This window comes from Hyperolius riggenbachi, chromosome 3 (assembly GCF_040937935.1).
Source record: "Hyperolius riggenbachi isolate aHypRig1 chromosome 3, aHypRig1.pri, whole genome shotgun sequence".
Taxonomy (NCBI): Eukaryota; Metazoa; Chordata; class Amphibia; order Anura; family Hyperoliidae; genus Hyperolius; species Hyperolius riggenbachi.
In genome coordinates this window covers 483,876,189-483,893,350 of record NC_090648.1, presented here as the reverse complement: position 1 = coordinate 483,893,350, position 17,162 = coordinate 483,876,189, and the positions used below count along the sequence as shown (strand labels likewise).

Here is a 17,162-nt window from a genome sequence, read left to right as displayed (position 1 = left end):
TGGTCTCTTTTATGCTTGCATATCACTCCACGTCGTAACTTCCAATAGCCATATACCTCATAAAACAAATGAACTTATCATGTGTAAAACCATTATTTAATTGGCTTCTCGCCTAAAATTCATATGCATACATAAAAAATCTTGATTAAAAGCATATCTCACAAACTCCGTAGCCTGCGGGAACCCCACATTTTCAGTTTATTAGTAAAGCTGAATAAGAGAAAACGTCATTACTCCCATAATGTTAACACCCGAAGCAGACGTTCACGTGACCCTGACATACTGCCAACAAACTTGAAACTGGCAGCAGAGTGGGCGGGCACACGAGCTAGAGAACAGCTCTCTGGCTACTCCATTTGCTACTGACAGATTAACTCTCTGTGGCCAGCACTGCAGCTCTCCACGCTCTTATTACTATGAGGCTGTACTATAGCAGCAGTGGGTTAGAAAGAGGTGGAATACGGATGCAACGTGATGCAAAAAACTCTATGCATTGCTTATTACTGTTAATTTAATATCATATTGATTTAAAAAATGGTGAATTAGGCTTTTGCAGCCCAAACTGTAATAATAATCCAAACATTTGTGTAGCACTTTTCTTCTGTCGGACTCAAAGCGCTCAAGAGCTGCAGCCACTGGGACACGCTCAAGAGGCCATCTTGCAGTGTTAGGGAGTCTTGCGTTGAACTCCTTACTGAATAGGTACTGACCCTAGCCAGGATTTGAACCCTGGTCTCCCATGTCAAAGGCGGTGCCCTTAACCAGTACACTATCCAACAACTGTAGTGACATATAAGTAGAGTGCAGTCAATAATTCAGGATAACCACTTTTATGGTAATTTTTCTGATATCAGCACCAACAACAACAACAACAACAAATAACATTTGTAAAGCGCTTTTCTCCCGTGGGACTCAAAGCGCATAAGCATGGCTCCGACCATCGTGGTACAGGGGAAGAATTTTATAAATCTGGAAATGCCAGGCTAAACAGGTGGCTTTTCAGTCTGGATTTGAATAGCTCCAGGGATGGTGCTGTCTTTACTGGGTGTGGTAGGGAGTTCCAAAGAGTAGGGGCAGCATGACAGAAGGCTCTGTCTCCAGATTTTTTGAGGTGCACTCTGGGAGTGACCAAGTTTATAGAACTTGCTGATCTGAGGTTGTGCGAGGTGTGGTGCAGCTTCAGCAAGTCCTTCATGTATCCAGGGCCCAGATTGTGCAGGGATTTGAATGTCAGCAGCACCAGAAACATTCCCTACAGCTGTCCATTGGTATGCAGCCCCGCCTTTCAAGTGAGGTCACAGCCTAGGCCATTTAGCTAAGTGGAATTCTTTTCCCAGAGCATTCTGGGAGACCAGGCTTTTTTTCTTCACTGGCTTTGGAATTCTTAAAAAACAAACTTTCCGCAGAGCTGCACCTGGCAGGACTAAAGTTGTCACCACCGGTGATAAATGTCAGAATGTAAATCAGGGAGAGGAAAGATGTTACAATGGGCAAACACTGACTAAATCATTTATAAGTGAATATAGAAAAAAATAAAATAAGCAGTTTTATTTATTATGTAATTTTCACTACAGCTCCTCTTTATTACAGGCACTGTGTCTGCATACAGTTTCTTTGCAGTGTTTTTATAGCTCCAGCTGGATGCTATCCACAGCCCCCTGGCAGGCGTCCAGCCCCCATTATCTGCTCAGTGCACACGGCACCTCCCCGGTCCTGTCTGTCGGCGGCTGCAGAACCCATGTTTAGAATAATACATTTTCATTCTTCCTGCAAGAAAACATGCGATTTCAAAGGAAGCCTCTTGTAGAACATTTCTGCACAAACCCGGCCGCCGTGCGACTCAGAATCCGGTGTCAGGGCAGCGCCGGGGGCGGGTCACACGCAGAGGTCTGCAGCAGCAACAGGTCTCCGGCCGCTAATGTTAGGCTATGGAATCACTGTGAACTACATCACACCTGCGGCGACGGGTAGCCAGACTACCAGCACCCCTGCGGCAATGTATAGCCACTCATATAGACTATCAGCACCCCTGCGGCAATGTATAGCCACTCATATACACTATCTGCACCCCTGCGGCAATGTATAGCCACTCATAGACTATCAGCACACCTGTGGCAATGTATAGCCACTCATAGACTATCAGCACACCTGCGGCAATGTATAGCCACTCATAGACTATCAGCACCCCTGTGGCAATGTATAGCCACTCATATAGACTTTCAGCACCCCTGCGGCAATGTATAGCCACTCATATAGACTATCAGCACCCCTGCAGCAATGTATAGCCACTCATATAGACTATCAGTACCCCTGCAGCAATGTATAGCCACTCATATAGACTATCAGCACCCCTGCAGCAATGTATAGCCACTCATATAGACTATCAGCACACCTGCAGCAATGTATAGCCTCTCATATAGACTATCAGCACACCTGCAGCAATGTATAGCCACTCATATAGACTATCAGCACCCCTGCAGCAATGTATAGCCACTCATATAGACTATCAGCACATCTGCGGCAATGTATAGCCACTCATATAGACTATCAGCACACCTGCAGCAATGTATAGCCACTCATATAGACTATCAGTACCCCTGCGGCAATGTATAGCCACTCATATAGACTATCAGTACCCCTGCAGCAATGTATAGCCACTCATATAGACTATCAGCACACCTGCGGCAATGTATAGCCACTCATATACACTATCAGCAACCCTGTGGCAATGTATAGCCACTCATATAGACTATCAGCACACCTGCAGCAATGTATAGCCACTCATATAGACTATCAGCACCCCTGCAGCAATGTATAGCCACTCATATAGACTATCAGTACCCCTGCGGCAATGTATAGCCACTCATATAGACTATCAGTACCCCTGCAGCAATGTATAGCCACTCATATAGACTATCAGCACATCTGCGGCAATGTATAGCCACTCATATACACTATCAGCAACCCTGTGGCAATGTATAGCCACTCATATAGACTATCAGCACCCCTGCAGCAATGTATAGCCACTCATATAGACTATCAGCACCCCTGCAGCAATGTATAGCCACTCATATACACTATCAGCACCCCTGCAGCAATGTATAGCCACTCATATACTATCAGCACCCCTGCAGCAATGTATAGCCACTCATATAGACTATCAGCACCCCTGCAGCAATGTATAGCCACTCATATAGACTATCAGCACACCTGCAGCAATGTATAGCCACTCATATAGACTATCAGCACACCTGCAGCAATGTATAGCCACTCATATAGACTATCAGTACCCCTGCGGCAATGTATAGCCACTCATATAGACTATCAGCACCCCTGCGGCAATGTATAGCCACTCATATAGACTATCAGCACCCCTGCGGCAATGTATAGCCACTAGTATAGACTATCAACACACCTGCGGCAATGTATAGCCACTCATATAGACTATCAGCACCCCTGCAGCAATGTATAGCCACTCATATACACTATCAGCACCCCTGCGGCAATGTATAGCCACTCATATAGACTATCAGCACCCCTGCGGCAATGTATAGCCACTCACACTATCAGCACCCCTGCATCAATGTATAGCCACTCATATAGACTATCAGCACACCTGCAGCAATGTATAGCCACTCATATAGACTATCAGCACCCCTGCATCAATGTATAGCCACTCATATAGACTATCTGCACACCTGCAGCAATGTATAGCCACTCATATAGACTATCAGCACACCTGCGGCAATATATAGCCACTCATATAGACCATCAGCACACCTGCAGCAATGTATAGCCACTCATATAGACTATCAGCACCCCTGCGGCAATGTATAGCCACTCATATAGACTATCAGCACCCCTGCGGCAATGTATAGCCACTCATATAGACTATCAGCACACCTGCAGCAATGTATAGCCACTCATATAGACTATCAGCACCCCTGCGGCAATGTATAGCCACTCATATAGACTATCAGCACCCCTGCATCAATGTATAGCCACTCATATAGACTATCTGCACACCTGCAGCAATGTATAGCCACTCATATAGACTATCAGCTATTGGCTAAGTAGAGCCACTTCCGCTCCCATGGCGAGGGTGAACGATCGGGACCTTTTTCAAAATTGAGCGGGGGGCATCCGTGATTGAACATAGAGCCGCTGCCGGGGGTGTCCGTGATTGAACATAGAGCCGCTGGCTGGCTGGGACAGGCTACCGCACGCTGCATTTGAATGACATCGGGAGACACTCTTATTACCAATGTGGTGGCTGACATGACGCTGTACTCATCGCGCTGACCCCGCATCGGAGGTGTTTGTATCCCTGGCAGGCTTGCATCAGTACAGGAGGAGGAGGCGGCCAGTCTAGAAGACGTGCGTGAAGCACAACATGGTGCTGATGTCCCATCCTGCACACAGACCGGGTGCTGTGCCGCTGATGCATCCAGGTTACTAGATCCACATGACTCCCCAGAAGATGAATTGGTTATGTAAGCCCTCAATTTACAGTACTTACTGTAACTGGGGTGGGGGGGGGCAGATTACTGTGATGGAGGGGCTATTAATGTAATGGAGATCTTACTGTAACTTGGGTGGGACAGATTACTGTGGAGGGGGGATATTAATGTAATGGTATTACTGTAACTGTGGAGGGGTCTATTAATGTAATAGGAATATTACTGTAACTGGAATGGGGGCAGATTACTGTAATGGGGGCTAATAATGTAATGGGGGTCTTACTGTAACTGAGGTGGGGGCAGAGTACTGTGACTGGGGGGGGCTATTAGTGTAATGGGGGTCTTACTGTAACTGAGGTGGTGCAGATTACTGTGACTGGGGGGGCTATTAATGTAATGGGGGTATTACTGTAACTTGGGTGGGGGCAGATTACTGTAACTGGGAGGCTATTAATGTAACTGAGGGGTTATTACTGTAACTGGGGAGGGATTACTGAGACAGTTTTTGAGAAGAAGCTCCGCAAGAAGCCCCTGCACCATGGATGCACCAGGTTTAGTATATATATTTTTTTCCTGTTTTTTGGCCTCTAAACCTAGGTGCGTCTTATGGTCCGGTGCGTCTTATGGTCCGAAAAATACGGTAAATCTTATGCTGGGTAGACACGATGCGTTTTTCCGTTCGATTTTCCGTCTGATAGATTTCCGATTCAATTTTCCGAACGATTTCTGATTCGATCCTGTTATCTTTTCTTATCTATTTCCATTTACTTCTACGAGAAATCGATCAGAAAAACGATCGGAAATAATATCGGACATGTCGGAAATTATCTATCGAACCATGTACTTATGCTGGACATACACGGTTCGATTTTGCGCTCGATTCTCCCGCTCGGTCGATTCCGCAGGCAATTCACTTATCTTCCGCTCGTTTTTCTTATCTTTTTCCATTGTGTTCAATGTGGAATCGAGCGGCAAAACGATAGGGCGGAAGATCGGACATGTCGGAAATCACCTATCGAGCCATCTAAATGTCTCGAGTCAAAAATGAACCGTATATTCCCAGCATTACACAAAATTGTATGATGTGTACCTAGCATTAGGGTTAGGCATCGGTAGAGGAAGGTCTTAGGAAGGGAGGGTTCTGTGTAAGAGTAACGTTAGGTAAAGACATAGTAAAATATCGGTAGAGATAACTGATATTTTATTATTGGTATTAAGTAGTAGATTATGTGTAATTTTACTGATAATCAACTAGAGGCAATCCCCGCGCCCTTTTTTCCAAGCGCCTTTTTAACATTTTACACGTACTGTAAAACCACTGAAGGGCTTCCCTTTTCCTTTACCCGTTTTCACTGATACTCATTCATTACAAAGTAGACAGGATAGTCCATGCTTAGGTCACCACACTTCCTCTGTGCTATTTCCTGGATGTAATTAATGCTCGTCATATGGAGGACTCTGCCAAGCAAATTCCAGAGTCATCAACTATCCAATAATACAGGAGATGCCAAATACAATCTTCCTTTTCTTCAAAAGGAGGTATCTGTAACTATTCATCAAGACGTGAGGAAGAAGTCTCACTCTCTACAACAATGCGTCATCTGGTCGAACATTTCCAGATAACCTTAAAGGACAACTGAAGAGCAGGGGCAAACCCAAGATTTTCAAGGGGGGGATTCCTGAAAGGTCTTCCTCAGCCACGCACAAATTCAATACAGTATAATAATATGGTAGGACATCATGCTGGGGACACATAATGCAATTTCCCATCTGACTGACAGGATCTGACAATTATTTCCTAAATGTCCCATCTGCTCCCGATTGACAACGGGATCGCTCAGGAGCAGTTTGGATACAGATAATAATGAGGACAGCCGACATTGCTAATGAAGGGGAAAGTGAAGCATTCACACAGCAGGGCACAGGGCTGTGCTCATACCGGACTCTGTTAAATTCCCCAGAGCTGCTCCATGCTCTGTACACACGCTGCTGCTCCATGCTCTGTACACACACTGCTGCTCCATGCTCTGTACACACACTGCTGCTCCATACCCTGTACACACATTACTGCTCCATGCTCTGTACACACACTGCTGCTCCATGCTCTGTACACACACTGCTGCTCCATACCCTGTACACACATTACTGCTCCATGCTCTGTACACACACTACTGCTCCATGCTCTGTACACACACTACTGCTCCATGCTCTGTACACACACTACTGCTCCATGCTCTGTACACAGGCTGCTGCTCCATCCAAAGTCAATGTAGGCAGGAAAGAAAGGGGGTGGAGCTGTGAGCTGCAGAATGCCTGCAGATATTCTGGTGTCTCAACTTGTGCCTGTCCCCAGACACTGCACTGCCCTGGTCTGAGGGGGGATTCTGGGCAGCTGTTAACCCCCCTGCGTTTGCCTATGGAAGAGGGATATGTAGACTGCCATATGTATTTCCTTTTAAACAATACCAGTTGCCTGGCTATCCTGCTGATCCTCTTTTTTTTAATACTTTAAGCCATAGACCCTGAGCAAGCATGCAGCAGATCAGTTTTTTTTCATTACATTATTGTCATATCTGACGAGATTAGCTGCATGCTTGTTTCTGGTGTGTGTGATTCAGACACTACTGCAGCCAAATAGATTAGTGGGACTGCCAAGCAACTGGTATTGAGTAAAAAGAAATAAATAGAGCAGCTTCCATATCCCTCTCACTTCAGGTGTCCTTTAATCTGCTCATAGGCAGGAACAAAACCCTAAGTTATTGTTCTCATCATCTTAAAGAGAATCTGTACTGTAAAATTCTTACAATAAAAAGCATACTATTCTATTCATTATGTTCTCCTGGGCCCCTCTGTGCTGTTTCTGCCACTCCCTGCTGCAATCCTGGCTTGTAATTGCCATTTTTATCCAGTGTTTACAAACAAAAGACATAGCAAGTGATACTGTGACGGTTGAGTGCCACAACTCAGACGTCTGATTATTGGTGATCTGCGGAATCACCAATAATGCAGACGCTATACTCGATTATGTGTGATCCGCAGAATCACCAATAATACCAGTATAGCAAGACCAAGATCAGAGTGTGTTGGTGCAACCGTAACGTCAATGATTTTACAGGATTTTTTAAAGGAGTTGGTAAGGAATAATCTGGATACAAAACAAGACAGATTAGACAAAAGGCTTCCCAGTGGGGCTGGGAAGGATACAGACAGAGAATACGGAGGTAGTATAGCTGGTCTCTGCCAGGGGTGCCGGCGAGAGACAAGAACCAATCAGACAGATAATAACAGACATTCACCAGATAGCAGACTAGTCCTATCAGACTTTAGCTGCTGTGCAACAGAGACCCCTGTCCCACCCGAGTCGGGAAGCGACACCCGGGATGGCGTGGCCGCAGAAGTGACATCAGGTGTGAAAGCAGCTGCGCTGCTTTCCACCACAGAGGTAACATCTTTGATCGTTACAGAGACGCTGAGAGGAGCTGAGTGTGTGAGTCATACAGAGTGTGCAGGGGGCCTGGAGAGGGTGTGTATAGTTTCTATCCAATCACAAGCAGCACAGCACATTCCAGCCTGACTGCCTCAGCCCAACAGAGCCGACAGAGGAGAGAAGATTAGATCATATAACAGAGATAACACAGCCGCTGTGCAAATAGGAAAGGCTGCAGTTAGACAGAGCACATTAGAACAGGTATAGGAACTTATAGGATAGCAGAAATAAGGATGAAAATTTTGTTACAGTCTCTTTAAAGGTGGCCACACACCATACAATTTTGTAAATATCTGTTCAATTTAAGAATTTCAATCAATTTTTCTGACTGACTGTAACATTTTAAATATCTGACCAATGTACCACACACATATGTTTAATTTTCCCCCAATTATGATAAAAATGATTGGAAACTCTGAGAAAATTGATAGGGTGTGTATATTAATAACTCGACAATCAAACACACATCATATAATATTTAGAAAAATTGAAGAAAAACTTCCAGCACTCCGGATCGATAAAAGTCAAATAAAAAAAAAAGCCTTTGATTTTTTCAGGAAATCCGATCATGTTTATCGAATTGCAATAAAATCAGATCATTTTATTGTATCGTGTGTGGCCACCTTAAAAGTGCTACCAAATCCCCAGATAACTCTTGGTGAACAAAGCTCCCAAATAAAGTATGCATTATAGCTCATAGCTCCCAACTGTCCCTCTTTTGGAACCAAATCCCTCTGTCCCTCTTTCTTCCTCATGTGTCCCCTTTTCAGGACCTATATACAGATCTGTGTAAATATATGTATTTTTCTGCTGAAAAATGTGTTTCATTGACTTTAACCACTTAAGGACTGCAGTCATAAAACCCCTTAAAGAGAACCCGAGGTGTGTTTAAAGAATGTTATCTGCATACAGAGGCTGGATCTGCCTATACAGCCCAGCCTCTGTTGCTATCCCAAACCCCCCTAAGGTCCCCCTGCACTCTGCAATCCCCCATAAATCACAGCCGTGCTGTGAGGCTGTATTTACATCTGTAGTGTCAGTCTCAGCTGCTCCCCCGCCTCCTGTATAGCTCCGGTCCCTGCCCCCATCCCTTCCCTCCAATCAGCAGGGAGGTAAGGGATGCAGGCGGGGACTGGAGTTCTACAGGAGGCGGGGAGAGCAGCAGACTGACACTATAGAGATAAACACAGCCAGCTCTGACAAGCTGTTTGTCAGCAGCATGGCTGTGATTTATGAGGGATTGTAGAGTGCAGGGGGACCTTAGCGGGGTTTGGGATAGCAACAGAGGCTGGGCTGTATAGGCAGATCCAGCCTCTGTATGCAGATAACATTCTTCAAACCCACCTCGGGTTCTCTTTAAGGTCCAGACACTTTATTTCCATTTAGACCACTGCAGCTTTAACGGTTTATTGCTCGGTCTAAATGAATTTTACCTCCTTTTCTTGTCACTAATACAGCTTTCTTTTGGTGCTATTTAAATGCTGCTGTGATTTTTAGTTTTCATTATATTCATCAAAAAAGACACGAATTTTGTCAAAAAAAATGATTTTTTTAACTTTCTGTGCTGACATTTTTCAAATAAAGTAAAATTTCTATATACATTTTTGTCCAAATGTATTGTGCTACATGTCTTTGATTAAAAAAAATAAAAAATCCAATAAGTGTATATTTATTGGTTTGGGTAAAAGTTATAGCGTTTACAAACTATGGTGCCAAAAGTGATTTTTCCCATTTTTAAGCATCTCTGACTTTTCTGAGCACCTGTCATGTTTCATGAGGTGCTAAAATTCCAGGATAGTATAAATACCCCCCAAATGACCCCATTTTGGAAAGAAGACATCCCAAAGTATTCACTAAGAGGCATGGTGAGTTCATAGAAGATTTTATTTTGTCACAAGTTAGCAGAAAATGACACTTTGTGACAAAAAAAAAAATAACTTTCCATTTCTGCTAACTTGTGACAAGAAAAAAATAAAATCTGCCACGGACTCACCATGCCCCTCTCTGAATACTTTGGGATGTCTACTTTTTAAAATGGGGTTATTTGTGGGGTGTGATTACTGTCCTGGCATTTGGGGGGGTGCTAAATTGTACACACCCCTGTAAAACCTAAAGGTGCTCATAAGACTTTGGGCCCCTTAGCGCACCTAGGCTGCAAAAAAGTGTCACACATGTGGTATCGCCGCACTCAGGAGAAATAGTATAATGTGTTTTGGGGTGTATTTTTACACATACCCATGCTGGGTGGGAGAAATATCTCTGTAAATTAGATTTTTTTTATTTATTTTTACACACAATTGTCCATTTACAGAGATATTTCTCCCACCCAGCATGGGTATGTGTAAAAATACACCCCAAAACACATTATACTACTTCTCCTGAGTACAGTGATACCACATGTGTGACACTTTTTTGCAGCCTAGATGCGCTAAGGGGCCCAAAGTCCTATGAGTACCTTTTGGATTTCACAGGTCATTTTGAGGCATTTGGTTTCCAGACTACTCCTCACGGTTTAAGGCCCCTAAAAGGCCAGGGCAGTTTAGGAACCCCACAAGTGATCCCATTTTAGAAAGAAGACACCCCAAGGTATTCCGTTCGGAGTATGATGAGTTCATAGAAGATTTTATTTTTTGTCACAAGTTAGCGGAAATTGATTTTTATTGTTTTTTTTTTTCACAAAGTTTCATTTTCCACTAACTTGTCACAAAAAATAAAATCTTCTATGAACTCATTATACACCTAACGGAATACCTTGGGGTGTCTTCTTTCTAAAATGGGGTCACTTGCGGGGTTCTTATACTGCCCTGGAATTTTAGGGGCCCAAAACCGTGAAGAGTAGTCTGGAAACTAAATGCCTCAAAATGACTGTTCAGGGGTATAAGCATCTGCAAACTTTGATGACTGGTGGTCTATGAGGGGCCGAATTTTGTGGAACCGGTCATAAACAGAGTGGCCTCTTAGATGACAGGTTGTATTGGCACTGAAGTGCAGGAAGCGCAGGATGTTCTCAAATCGTGACCTTGACATGGCAGCAGAGAACATGGGCATGTGATGTATTGGGTGCGTAGACCAATAAGACCGCAATACATTATTTTTGACTAGACCCATGGTAAGCAGAAGGCCCCAAAAAATGTTACGTTCGGAAACTTGGAGTGGTTTCCACTGAAAAGGCTGGGCATGGTAGCTTCTTGGATTGGCGGTTGCGTATTGTGTGGCATAACGGTTGGTCTCAGCCACAATTAAGTCATACAGACCAGCAGTGACCCCGCAGGGGGCAGATTAGGGCCTGATCTGGTGGATAGGAGTGCTAGGGGGTGACAGGAGGTGATTGATGGGTGTCTCAGGGGGTGATTAGAGGGGAGAATAGATGCAATCAATGCACTGGGGAGGTGATCGGAAGGGGGTCTGAGGGGGATCTGAGGGTTGGCCGAGTGATCAGGAGCTCACACGGGGCAAATTAAGGCCTGATCTGATGGGTAGGTGTGCTAGGGGGTGACAGGTGGTGACAGGAAGGGATTGATGGGTGTCTCAGGGTGTGATTAGAGGAGGGAATAGATGCAAGCAATGCACTAGAGAGGTGATCACGGGGGGGTCTGCGGGCAATCTGAGGGTGTGGGCGGGTGATTGGGTGCCCGCAAGGGGCAGATGAGGGTCTGATCTGATAGGTATAATTGGTAGCAGTGACAGGGGGTGATTGATGGGTGATCAGTGGATGATTAGAGGGGAGAACAGATGTAAATAATGCACTGGGGAGGTGTTCAGGCGGGGTCTGAGGGTGATCTGAGGGTGTGGCCGGGTGTTTGGGTGCCCGCAGGGGGCAGATTAGGGTCTGATCTGATGGGTAGTGGTGACAGGGGGTGACGGGGTGATTGATAGGTGATCAGGGTGTGATAGAGGGGAGAATAGATGCAAGCAATGCACTGGCGAGGTGATCGGGGGGGTGGTCTGAGGGCGATCTGAGGGTGTGGGCGGGTGATTGGGTGCCCACAAGGGGCAGATGAGGGTCTGATATGATGGGTAGCAGTGACAGGTGGTGACAGGGGGTGATTGATTGATGATTACAGGGGAGAACAGATGTAAATAATGCACTGGGGAGGTGAAAAGGTTGGGGGTCTGAGGGCAATCTGAGGGTGTGGGCGGGTGTTTGGGTGCCCGCAAGGGGCATATTAGGGTTTGATCTGATGGGTAGCAGTGACAGGTGGTGACAGGGGGTGACGGGGTGAATGATAGGTGATCAGGGTGTGATTAGAGGGGTGAATAGATGCAAGCAATGCACTGGCGAGGTGATCAGGGGGGTCTGAGGGCGATCTGAGGATGTGGGCGGGTGATCAGGTACCCGCAAGGGGCAGGTTAGGGTCTGAGCTGATGGGTGGCAGTGACAGGTGGTGAGGTGACAGGGGATGAGTGATGGGTGATTGACAGGTGATTGACAGGTGATCAGTGGGTGATTACAAGGGAGGTTAGATGTATACAGTACACAGGGGAGAGGGTCTGGGGAGGATCTTAGGGTGTGGACGGGGGGTGATCAGGAGCCCCCGGGGGGCAGTTTAGGACCTCATCTAAAAAATAGTGTTGACAGATAGTGACAGGGAGTGATTGATGGGTGATTAGGGGGGTGATTGGGTGCAAACAGGGGTCTGAGGGGTGATCAGGGGGGGTCTGAGGGGTGCTGTGGGCGATCAGGGGGCAGGGGAGGCAGGATCAGTGTTTGTGTGTGCTTACTAGGGGGGCTGCCTCCTGCCATGGTGGTCCCTCGATCACTGGGACCACCTGGGCAGGAGGCAGCCTGTATAATACACTTTGTATACATTACAAAGCGTATTATACACTTTCTATGCGGCAGATCAGGGGTTAACAACCCGCTGGCGCTGCTAATTGGCCGGAGGGTTGACGTCGCGGTTGGGCAGATCCTAATGCTGGCGGATGCGCGCGATCCCCGGCAATTCAGTCCCCCAGGAGCCGCCGCCGATCAGCGTTACGCGGTCCTGGGGGTGCCACTCTGTCGCCGCCCATAGGTAGTGGGCGGTCGAAAAGTGGTTACATTTTATTCCCATCCTTTAAATTGTTATACAGACATTATTTCTTATTATCAAATGTTAGTTTGAAGTAAAATAAACCAGGATAGAGAGGACCAGTGTGAATTGAATTATAAAACAACACATTGCTCTTATGAAATCTTTATGGTATGCAGCGTGACTAGGGGTGTGTCAGGGGCATGGTTAGGGGTGCGGCATGGGGTGTGGCTTAAGTGTCCCTTTTTATTATCCCAAAAGGTGTGTGTGTAGGCAACAGGGAGGCAGCCATACAAGTCACAGACAGGGCGGACCTGGCAGCATGGGCAGCCCCTACTGTGGGTGAGGCCTCAAGTGACCGCTTGGTTCACCTTGGCCTAGCTGCACCCCTGCGTGTCAGAGGTGTAAAAAGGGTATGGGCAACAGTTTGAACAGTTTGTTAATGATTACCAATGATTCAAAGCATTGATAGAAGTGATCAATACCAGCACAGGCCAAATAGAGAGCCAGTGGTGTACCTAGGGAATTTGCTGATTATTTACAGACAACCCCCCCAGAAAAAAAGCAACCAGTTATTTTGATGGGAGGGTTGTCGGGTTGAGGCGCAGAGCGTGTTGCTGCAAATTTTGCAGGATTTGGGGGGAAAAGGAGTCGACAGCATGTGAATGGAGTTAAAGAGACACTGAAGCGAAAAAAAATATATGATATAATGAATTGGTTGTGTACTATGAATAATTACTAGAAGATTAGCAGCAAAGAAAATATTCTCATATTTTTATTTTCAGGTATATAGTGTTTTTTCTAACATTGCATCATTCTCTAATATGTGCAGATTACACAACACTCAGCATTCAAAATGATTCTTTCAGAGCAGTCTGTGAAACTAATGACCTCTCCTCTGCCAGAGGAAAAGTAAATAGTTAAGGAACAGTTGAGATAATAAAAGTCAGAAAACAGCCCTCTCCATGACTTTGAAAGTCGTAGAGCTTAATGGCTTTTTTGTATAGAGATAACAACTGGAGTTTCTTAACTTTTCCTGTACTGGAAACAATTAGACTGATGTATCTGATCTTAATGTTTTATTTCTTAGCTGTACTACACATACAAATCATAATATCATCATTTTTTTTTCACTTCAGTGTCTCTAACCGTTATGAAACTCTGTACTCCATGCAGTGCTACATAAGATGTAAGTGCTATATAAATACACAATAACATTAGACTTTGACTATGGTACGATTAGATTATGAGCTCCTCTGAGGACAGTCAGAAAAGGGGGGCATATGAACGAGGAGGATGCATAGGAGGAGGGGGGGATAGAGGTAGATGCACAAGACAGAGAGCCTGGTGGGAGAGGAGAAATGGCAGGAGGACCTCTCACCAGGACTGCAGACATCACCAGTGCTGTTTGGTAGGAACATGCTGTTAAAAGAAGCCACTAAAATCTGAAAAGAGGAAAGGGTCATGGGGAAGGTGGGAGGGGGAGCTGGGAAAAGAGATAAGATAACGTGCAATCAAACTAATCTAAATTGCCTGGAGCTTGCTTCACTGCTCACTACAGAAGTCGTCTGTCAGCATCGGTATTACTGGCTTCTGCAACAGCAGACTTACCTACATTATTGATTAATTACTCTGATCAGGATAAATGATCAATAGTCCATGGCACTCTGGTATTACAGCAGCCAGTGCACAAGGCTACTAATGACAGGCAACTTCTGAAGCACTAAACATATCCTGCCACCTCTCCCTGCTAATGTCCCAGCTGCAGCACAGCAATCATTCTCTCTACTCACCCTGCTGCTCTGCACATTCACTCACTGCAGGCTGTGTGTAGAGAACAAGGGGACACATTGGCCATGGGACAGGAAGGGGGAGGGGTGCTACATCTAGTGCAGGAAGTAGTACAGTCCCCTGCACTGCCTGCTGCTATTTTCCCAAAAGTTGGCCGAACTATGAAAAGAGGTCCCAGGTGAAGAACACAGTGGCTGAGCACCACAGCGGCACCCCTAGCCATGGCTATACCAGGTGCTGTGAGTACTTGTAGCCTTCTGGTAGGTACGACACTGTAGAGAGCTAAAACTGTGTGCATTCCCTATGGAATGACACAACTGCTCAACCCTTTTGGGGTTAGCTGTGCTCATCATCCCACACAGATCATGAATAGGGGAAAGGGAGGTGAAAAGTTACACTAGCAATAAATTCCATTTCATGGAACAAAACAGAATGGATGTGAACGAATCCTATACAAAGTAATAGGATCCATTCACATTAGTCCATCCAGATCTATTCCAGTGAGCAGAACGCAAGTTTGGATCCCGTGCAACTTTTCCAGATCGGCCGGATGAAGCGGATGGCGACAGAGGCCAACAGAACCAGTGTTAGCTTATGAGAACGGATGGTGGCCGTTAACACGAGGCTGGTCGCCGAGTATGTTTTGCAAAATACTCACCTGCCACCATCCATTCAGGTTCACCACAGCTGCTGCCACCGCCCATTCGGGTCCTTGCCCGCTATAAACACCAGTATATCATTCCCAGAGCCATCAGAAGCATTAGGCTACAATTGGTTTGCAATAGACCAATGGGAATTCTCCCTCCCCCGGGTGCATAGGTGAGTGATACCCAGACAACAGGGTGCATAGGTGGGTGAGACCCAGACAGCATGGTGCATAGGTCGGTGAGACGGGGTGGGTGAGAATGCCTCCTCTCAGCCCCTCAAGGCCATCTCATATAGATAAAAATTGGGGGAGGGATTTCGGTAGCGATCTATTATCTCAGGAAATTCAGCTATTGACATAGTTGGTTTTCTGCCTTTATTATGCCCTACAGGCAATCATTAACAACTAGTAGCCCCTCCTGGTTATCCCCACGCCTCCCATCAGAATAGAAGGCTCTGTTTACCTTCCTGAGTCATGTAGTCATCTTCGGCAAACTGATTGAAGTTGCCACAAAGGCCGCACGTCCTGTTGAAGTGTTCGCTGGAGAACACAATCTGCATGTTTCCACTGACATCGATCTTCACCAAAATCCCGTGTTCCCGACTAGACAGCTTGTAGTAGCCAGCTTCGTTCTCCAAATATATCCCATTTGAGGCATACGGCAGAGAAATGCTGTTAGGAAAGGAGGGAGTGCAGCCAATTATGAAGGAAAACAATCACCTTGCAAGCAAAGGAACAGAGAACATTCCATTCTGGCCCTCCTAACCTCCTAAACTTGTTTATGAACATCGGCTTCCAAAATGGCCGCCTGACTGAAAGTGATTGTGGTAAAATCACTATGCTCGCTGCAAATTGAAAGAGGAAACATTACTGGCATCCAAGTGCAATGCAGATTGTTGACCTACTCAGTCGAACAACTACAAATCAGGAAGCAGAAGAACTTCATGAGGCCCCTTCCTGACGGTCACACCCCTTCTTCCTCCCTCTGCCCCATAGTGATCTATATGAACAAAAAGGTCCATCTGGCAGGAGTAGTATAGCAAGTGTGGCCACTATGACCCCTTCCCCCATAACATCATGATAAGTTGGCCATAACAACACCTGGTCTGGTGGATCCATGTATTGGAGGGAAAAACAGTAAATGGTTAAGGACTTTCACAACCGCAAGTTGCCTTATGCCTCTACACCTAGTATTTTTTTCATCCAGGAAGCCTGGCCATACAGAATAGCTTCCAACTGTCCCTCTTTGGGAGCCCTGTCCATCTTTCCTCCTCATTTGTTCCTCTTTGAGGAGTTTGTCCCTGTTTCTGTGTAAATATATATATTTCTCTACTAACAAATGTGTTTGATTGACTCTAAACATTTATTCCCATCCTTTAAATTGATATATTACTAATTTTAAAATGTTAATATGAAGGAAAATGAACCAGGATAGAAAGGACCAGTGTGGTTTGAATTATAAAACAACATATTTTTCTTATTAAATCTTTATGGTATGCGTGACTAGGGGAGTGGCGGGGCGTGATCAGGGGTGTGGCAGGGGCATGGCTTAAGTGTCCCTCTTTCTCATCTCAAAAAGTTGAGAGGTATGCATACAGTCTAGTTTACTGATGTCAAGTAGTCTCACACTTCCCGGTAATACAGGAAGTGGAAAAACAGCCACGCCCCCCATACCCAATGATCAGGTATGGAGAGAGGAAGCGGGAGTAGGGATGCAAATGAAGAAAGAGAAACCAGCTCTCTCTAAGTAGTATTTAAAGATTAGT

General features: G+C 45.6%; 1 protein-coding gene across 1 annotated transcript in view; it reads right to left on the bottom strand.

The window, feature by feature from the left end:
• The window catches only part of VWF (von Willebrand factor), a 297,479-nt gene that overhangs the window by 262,122 nt on the left and 18,195 nt on the right, over nucleotides 1-17,162 (bottom strand). The window contains 1 exon segment of the mRNA XM_068278128.1: nucleotides 15,860-16,068. Coding sequence (XP_068134229.1) covers nucleotides 15,860-16,068 — 209 coding nt within the window.